The sequence below is a fragment of the Octopus bimaculoides genome, chromosome 2 (genome assembly GCF_046866305.1).
Source record: "Octopus bimaculoides isolate indiv1 chromosome 2, ASM4686630v1, whole genome shotgun sequence".
NCBI lineage: Eukaryota > Metazoa > Mollusca > Cephalopoda > Octopoda > Octopodidae > Octopus > Octopus bimaculoides.
In genome coordinates this window covers 57,066,535-57,074,882 of record NC_142929.1, presented here as the reverse complement: position 1 = coordinate 57,074,882, position 8,348 = coordinate 57,066,535, and the positions used below count along the sequence as shown (strand labels likewise).

Genomic DNA, 8,348 nt, shown 5'->3' with positions numbered 1-8,348 from the left:
TTTGGTGTTAGTAAGGGCATCCAGCTGTAGAAACCATACCAAAACAGACATGGAACCCGGGCAGCTCTTCAGCATGGAAAACGGACGTTAAATGATGATGAGATGAGAAAGCGTTTTAATAATTCTCTAGTGTTGACTGCATTATTGATTAGTCATTGGATTGTGTTCGTAGTGGGACAACGCCTGCGAGGATTCAGTCACTCGTATCGACCCCAGTATTCATTTTTGTTCGTTTTTTTTTTGTTCTTTTTAATGTCCGGTCCTTATTTCATCGGGACGTAAGCAACCATCACTGATTGCTCTAGTGGTGTAAATATTAATAAAGGCATTCAAGTCGTGACCATCCAGTGTTTTGCCCAAACACAGTGCATTCATGATCATATTACTCAATGTACCTTGCTAATGTGTGATTTGAGAGGTATTTAGGTGTTTGTTTTCCCGTAAGTAGGCGTAGAAATTCCATTATTTGCATCTTTCCGTACAATGACTATGTACATAATAGCGTATGTGTGTTGCAGAATGGTTGTTTAATTCTGGCAACAAATTATATTGACCACATATGCAGACGGTTTAGATCTTTCTGTTTTATCTACGGGCCCATCCAAATGTTGGTCAAGTTGTTATTTCGACCCGGCAGAGTCTTGATCAGTGTGTTTCAACAGAACATTTTCTCTGTTATTTGGATTTAGTGTATTAAATTAAAGGTTACATTTCCGTATTTTTTTTTTTCCTTTAATTATTTTTAAGGCAGTTTTGGGCTGCTTTTGAGTGACTTCGTAAGACTCCTGTTTGGTCATAATTGGGGTGAATGCCGAATGTAAATATAAATTATCAATTAATTCATTGAAATCCCTCTCTTAGATGGAACAGGAAAACAAAACCTGGGGTCTCGGGTCCTAGAAAGAGGGAGATAATTTTAAGAAATTGAGAAGTAATCCTTCAAACCTACATGAAGGGAATTTCTGATCTTACCCTCTGATTAACATGTTTTGATCCAATAGACCTCATCGGCAAAGTATAGTCTACTCAATCGTGTTATCATCATCGTTTAACGTCTGTCTTCCATGCATGCATGGGTTGGACGGGTTACAGGAGCGGGCCAGGTAGAAGACTACTCCAGACTACTACGTCTGTTTTGGCAGGGGTTTTTTTACGGCTGGACGCCCTTCCTAACACCAACCACTCTGCAGAGTGGACACAGTGCTTTTTACGTGGCGGGGTTAGATTTGGCGTGGTTTTTACAGGTGGATGCCCTTTCAACTGCTGGTCTATGAGGTTACCCGTCTTTACAGCGTCTCTTCAGACCCTAATGGCCGGTAGCTTATTACCTCTCTTCGCGAGGTAATATCTAATCTTTATCTAATTACGCTACTGCTTTATAACTTAGGATTTATGATTTACTGGCGATATATACTATAGTGATTAATCATAACAGGGAGCAGCAAAATTTCCGCTATTGGAATAATAATTTCTACTATTGGAATAATGGGGGTGGGGAATAATAAATGAGTTAAGGGAGATAACCCAAAATGAGACGTTTATATGATTCTGATCAAATAAACTTGCCAAGTGGAACAAGCAGGATTCTAGATAAACTCTTGCAACAAATCCCTTGCTTCTTTGTTATTATATTTTATTTCATTTCATTTCCACCCCGCAAAAAATTTTGTATTTATTTTTTGTTCTAATATTTTTTTATTCCATCAGAATTTTTTTGTTTTTGTAACATGGCGGCTATGTTTTAGATTTCTTGACTTCCCTATCTAACTGAACCTTATTTTTTTTCCCTTCGTACTGGTGGGGCGGGGTTACATAGGTAGGTGGTGTGGTAGTGGTCTTGTTGTTGTTGGTGGTGGTGGTGGTACTTCTATATACAACAACAGACAGTGCTTAGTACGCCCTCTCACTAGTTGACTTCACAACTAAGACAAAAAAAAAATATTAGTGAGAAAGCAAGACCGAAGAAGAGAAGATGAGGAAAACATAAACCTCCCTCTCTTCCTCCCTCTATCTCTCTCTCTTTCTCTCTCTGGCCTTTTCAACTTTCTCTCTTTCCCTCCCTTCTATTTTTGATGGCTTAAACAGACTAAACAGACAAAAAATATGAGGCATGGAGCAGAGAGACGTTCAATTACACATACTCACATATGCACACACACACACACACTCATACACTCATTTTCTCTATCTGTCTATGTTCGGTTCTTTCTGATGGCATGAATATGCCGACTTGTTGTTTGACATAAAGCATGTCACACGTTGTTGTTATTGTTGTTGTGTGAGTGTGAAAGAAAATGAGAGAGAGATAGGGTAGAATTTGAGTGACAGGTGTAGTGTGTATGTGTGTGTGTGTGTGTATATGTGTGTATATAGTATGTGTATGTTTTACTTTAAGGTTGCGTGTATGGTGGAGGTGCTGGGGGTGGCTATTGGTTACAGGGCTTGCTTAAAGATCGTTTTACCCACTAACATACGTTTTGTGTTACAGTGCAGTTTGAAAGAAAGAAGGGGAAAGTAGGAAGGGAGAAAAAAAGAGAGAGAGAGAGTTCCACAAGTGTGTCTCTCACTCGAACTAAGTGAAGGATGAAGGTTAGAAAAGATGGCGGTTATTAAGAAGTCTCTTTTGTTTTATCAGGCTACATCGTCTGCTTCTGATAGAAATAAATAGGGTCAGGGTCGGTGGCGGCGGCGGTGGTGGAGGAGGAGGGAGAAGAGGAGCACCAGGTTTCAAGCATCGGGTTGACCTCATTGAGCATACCTATGATCAGAAGGAAGTCCGAGTATGATCATCTCGTCTTTCTACGCGTCTTTTCTTCACTGAAGTCGCTAAAAAAAGCTGTCTTTGCATCTGATATGGGCAACCTCTTTTTACTCAAGAAGCGAGATTCACGAGACACAAGCAAACTCATTTAATAGTGCGGGCCGTAATGATTTTAACCCATTACCTACCAGTGATCTCATATTAGATCACTTAAAAATTACAAATTTCGTAATTATCTGTCAATATTTACACATATCTAACCTTTTTGCTATATCTACTCGGTATATTTCTGATATTCAAATGAGGTTTGCTCATTTTTTACCCAATATCTCGCTTATTTCCATTTAAAATGTTATTTTGATCATTCCAGTGTGTTTCTAAGGTTGTTTTATGCTAGAAATCATAGTTTCATAAAAAAAAAAAAAAATCCAGTTAATAGAATTATGGGAGGTAATGGGTTAAGTAGGCCGAGTAACCACGGAGAGGCTCTGTCTGGCTCATTTGGGTTGGTGTTGATGTTAGTGTTAATGGTGATAGTCCCAGTGGTTCTCAACCGAGGTCTACATGGCTCTTGGTGGTTCATATAAGATTTAAAGATTTATCTACAATAAAGTCGCTATACTTCTACAATGCACAATATTTTAACTTTTTTTTTTTGTTTTTGTTTTTTTGTTATATACAATTCCTAATACTATTTGATAATAGTTTCAAATTTTGGCATAAGGCCAGCAATTTCGGGGAGGGTAGCTGTGCTCAACTGGTATTTATTCTATCGGCTCCGAAAGGATGAAAGGCAAAGTTGATCTCGGTGGAATTTGAATTCAGAACGTAAAAACGGACGGAATACCGCCTTTATATTGTGTTCCTATGTCGGGAATCGAACCCGGGCCGCGACGGGTTTCTTTCAGTTTCAGTCTACCAAATCCACTCAGGGTTTTGGTCGGCCCGAAGCTATAGTAGAAGACACTTGCCCAAGGTTCCACGCAGTGGGACTGAACCCGGAACCATGTGGTTGGTAACCAAGCTTCTTACCACAAAGCCATTTCTGTGCCTTTTTTTTTTCTTGCCTTCCAGAGATTATGGTATATAAGATATTTAGCTGTTATTTCTAACAGAATGAAGTTTTCTTCGCTCGTCTTCTGATCGTTAAAACGGCCTCTGGGTTTAAAGCATTCTCTCTCGTTAACCAAGCATATTAAGAGAGTAACTCACTCACACTCGCTCCCGACTTTGATTACCCCCCCCCCTTTTTGTCTTTTATTCTAGTACTTTTACTATTATCGCTTTAAAGCAGCTTTATAAGGAAGTATAGAGGTGTAGTGATGTTTTATTCTCTTTCATTTCTCTCTCTCTCTCTCTCTCTCATATATATTATCTCCATCAATCCTTGCAAACGTCATCATCATCATCATCATCATATCTTAGACAAGTTTAGTGGGAGGCACATGAAATATAGACCGTGTTTCAAGCGACTTCCCCTGTCCACCTAGCGCCACCCTTTGTGCCCCCCAATTCTCTCTGTCTCTCTCTGTCTCACTCTCTTCTCTGTGTGTATGAAGATGTAGGGGTGTTGTAATCAGTACAACTGAACTCGAAAACCACTGTCGTTTCCTTTTATAAAACAACAGCTGTTGCTCCCAACGTACATATTATAAGCTTGTATATTACACACGCGCGCTGGTGCGCTTCTAAAGCATAAGTGTATATTGCGTTAGTGTGTGTGTATGTAGTAGTACTAGTAGTAGTAGTGGCTGCATGGTAAGAAGTTTGCTTCCCAACTTCACGGCTCCGAGTTCAATCCCACTGACTGGTTTAAGCACTTCGGTCTATTTAATCAGCTTGCTCCCCCACCAAAAAATTACTGGCCTTTTGTCAAAAATCTGAAACCATTATTATTATTATTATTATTATTATTATTATTATTATCTAAGTTCTACGTTCAAATTCTACCGCAGTCGACTTTGCTTTCATCCCTTTGGAGTCGATAAATTAAGGGGTCGGGTCTTATAACGGTTTGGCTGCCAGCATTTCAAAAATCAAGGTTTACCGAAAATTTTAAAATTTTGCACAATAATACACTTTTGCCCAAACTGAATTGCTGTAGTTATTTCAGTTTTTTCCAGAAATATGTTTTTAAAAAGTTACAGAGCTTTAAAGTTTGGTGGTTTTTCACCTAGTCAGGAAACAGGATTGGAAAGCTGTCATTTTGTGCGTGACTGCACATTTTGTCGTCAAAATTCTGAAAATAGCACCCGTTATCAATAATTGTATGGCTGTGTGGTAAGTAGCTTGCTTACCAACCACATGGTCCCGGGTTCAGTCCCACTACGTGGCATCTTGGGCAAGTGTCTTCTACTATAGCCTCGGGCCGACCAAAGCCTTGTGAGTGGATTTGGTGTATGTGTGTATGTGTTTGTCCCCCCAACATCGCTTGACAACCGATGCTAGTGTGTTTATGTCCCCGTAACTTAGCGGTTCGGCAATAGAGACCGATAGAATAAGTACTAGGCTTCTAAAGAATAAGTCCTGGGGTCGATTTGCTCGACTAAAAGTGGTGCTCCAGCATGGCCACAGTCAAAAGACTGAAACAAGTAAAAGACTAAAAGAGTAACACGTTATGTCTCCGGTAATTTTCTTTCATGTAAATAAATGTTTCTGTTAATTTAAAAGATTTATCCAAAAAATCTTGTTTAGTTGTTATTTTTAGCACACAACACAACCACCTCAGTGCTCAAGGACAAAAAAGCAACGAGTAAACAAACATTTAAGCATTCAATATGCATTTAATGCAAATGCGATAAACAACACGTTACATGCGATAAACAGATTACAATTTTTAACAGAAAGATTTGTCGGTTTTAATTTAAAATATATCTTCCTCTGTTTTCAATGTTTCCATGATAGAAGCGAAGTTATTGGAGCTTGCTGCCATAATCACACAGATCACAGCGTCAAAGTTGTCAACACGTGTTTCCTCGCAGATAAGACTTATCAAAGACTTCTCGGATTCGTTTGTTACTATGGCAACAAGCACATTGAGCGACAAAAGTGTTCTCAAGATCCGCTTCTTACGATCGAAACGGGCATAAATGTGTCTGTGGCTTACGATTGGCTATAACTACCAAAATTTTCAAACTTTAGCTGCTATACCGAAAATTACTTTCACGTCATTAATTAGCCTATGAAAGTGAACCGTTACACTGAATATGAAATCAATTCGAACAGAATTGATGCTGGCAGCCAAACCGATAAGATCCAAATCAAGTACAAGTGAAACACTGGTATCGTAGTCCCCTCCTCCAAAATTTCAGGCCTTGTACATTTAGTAGAAAGAATTATTATATTATTGAGCTAGCAGAAAGGCGGCGAGCTGGCAGAATCGTTAGCACCGCGGGCGAAATGCTTAGTGGTATTTCGTCTGGCACTACGTCCTGAGTTCAAATTCCGTCGAGGTCGACTTTGCCTTGCATCCTTTCGGGGGTCGATAAATTAAGTACTAGTTGAGTACAGGGGTCAATCTAATCGACTTGCCTCTTCTCACAAATTTTCAGATTTTGTGCCTATAGTAGAAAGGATTATTATTTATTTGTTGTTGTTGTTGTTGTTATTATTATTATTATTATTATTATTATTATTATTATTATTATTATTATTATTATTCTCATCATCATACTACAATGTTAACTTTCTCTCTCATTTCAGTTAACCGTGATGATCAAAAGAAATGACAAATGTGGATCAACCAATGTTTTAACATACGGCACTCACGAACGAAGTTTGCCAAATGCCTTCGACGGTGGCGCTACGCATTACGGGCCCGGCAAAGAGATTGAACTAAAGGTGCTAGAACCGTCGAAATACGTCAAAATTCACATAAAATACATTGATACTACAATTTTAGTTCGTCACATTGGTCGCTACTTCACGTTTTCGATTCGCATGCCGGAAGAAATTGTAAACTCATCGACTGCTGACGAACAACCAGAGTTGTGTGTTGATGGCTGTCCAAAACTCCAGCAAATTGACTACAAAAAATTCCTAGCTCGACGACAAGAGAAACTTAGGGAATACGAAAGAGATAACAAAGTAGACATGTCAAGAGTCGAAGCTGAAGCGGCATGTCGTAACGCTAATGTTGCTGGTTTTTACTTCGATTCATGTGTTTTTGATTTAATGACAACTGGCGATAATAATTTCACGGCGGCTGCATACAACGCTTGGCAGGACCTTCTTAAGTTAAATCCAGAAATTGCCAAAAATGGTCGCAACCGGACAGATCTTACAATATACGACGATAGATATTCAGGAATATCGCCATTGGGTGCTACAACATTTACGAATCTACTGGTTCTTTCCTGTACATTGTTAACTATTTGGTTGCATTGTTTGTAAAAGAAAAAAAGAAAACAGAAAGACATATGGATTTTAACGAGGAGCAGATGAAAAGAAACATTTATTCAACGTTTTCACGTTAGATAAAAGAACTTTGTAAATGAATCAAAAATCAACACAAAATTATATAAATTTGCATGACACAACATATTTTACTGCAGTCTTTTATGTTTTGTTTTGTTTTGTTCTTTTTTTGTATATATTTGTTTCTGTGAGATATCTTGTGTCATTAACTGTAAATTTCTGTATAAAATCACTTCAACTAGAACTCTGTAAGTAAATAATAATAATTATAATAATAATAATTAATGATGATAAAAACAAAGTAATTATATATATTGACTTGTTTGGTTTATTTTTCTTGAAAGAGTTTTTGTCTTTCTTTCATTTATTAATTGGTCAAACACTTGAAATTCTTTCATTTATGTTAAGACTATCAATATGTCTTCGATTTCTTTCTTTAGTGTTACGTAATGCGCAACACTCTAACACCTATTATGACAAGCAGATTATTATAGCTACCGTGCTGTAATTATGATTTTGCACAAATGCAATACTGTTTTCTTTCAAGCTCATAATAATATGTTGTTGGCACTCCGTCGCTTACGACGTCGAGGGCTCCAGTTGATCCGATCAACGGAAGAGCCTGCTCGTGAAATTAACGTGCAAGTGGCTGAGCATTCCACAGACACGTGTACCCTTAACGTAGTTCTCGGGGATATTCAATGTGACACAGTGTTACAAGGCTGACCATTTGAATTACATGTACAACAGAAACAGGAAGTAAGAGTGAGAGAAAGTTGTGGTGAAAGAGTACAGCAGGGTTCGCCACCATCCCCTGCCTGAGCATCGTGGAGCTTTAGGTGTTTTCACTCAAAAAACACTCACAACACCCGGTCTGGGAATTGAAACCGCGATCCAATGACCGTGAGTCCGCTGCCCTAACCACTGGGCCATTGCGCCTCCACCTCATAATATATGTAGGTCACAAATATGCCGCAACCACACACACACTGCTTAAATAAAAGAAAGCAGTTCTTGAACACGGTGCTCCGCAATCGGTATGCCGCGGCACACTGGTGTGCCACAAGACGATGCTAGGTGTGCCGCAGTGTAACCTGAATATAATTTTTTCCCCTATGCTTTGTTATATTTTTAGTTCAGGTGTGCCGCCGAATTTGGAAAAGAATATAAA

At 38.7% G+C, this 8,348-nt stretch overlaps 1 protein-coding gene across 1 annotated transcript in view; it reads left to right on the top strand.

The window, feature by feature from the left end:
- LOC106883917 (uncharacterized) overlaps window positions 1–7,487 on the top strand; it is a 123,563-nt gene extending 116,076 nt beyond the window's left edge. The window contains exon 4 of the mRNA XM_014935054.3: window positions 6,464–7,487. Within this exon, the coding sequence (XP_014790540.2) occupies window positions 6,464–7,153 (690 nt within the window). The 3' untranslated portion in view covers window positions 7,154–7,487. The remainder of the gene's footprint in view (window positions 1–6,463) is intronic.
- Window positions 7,488–8,348: the final 861 nt, after the last annotated feature.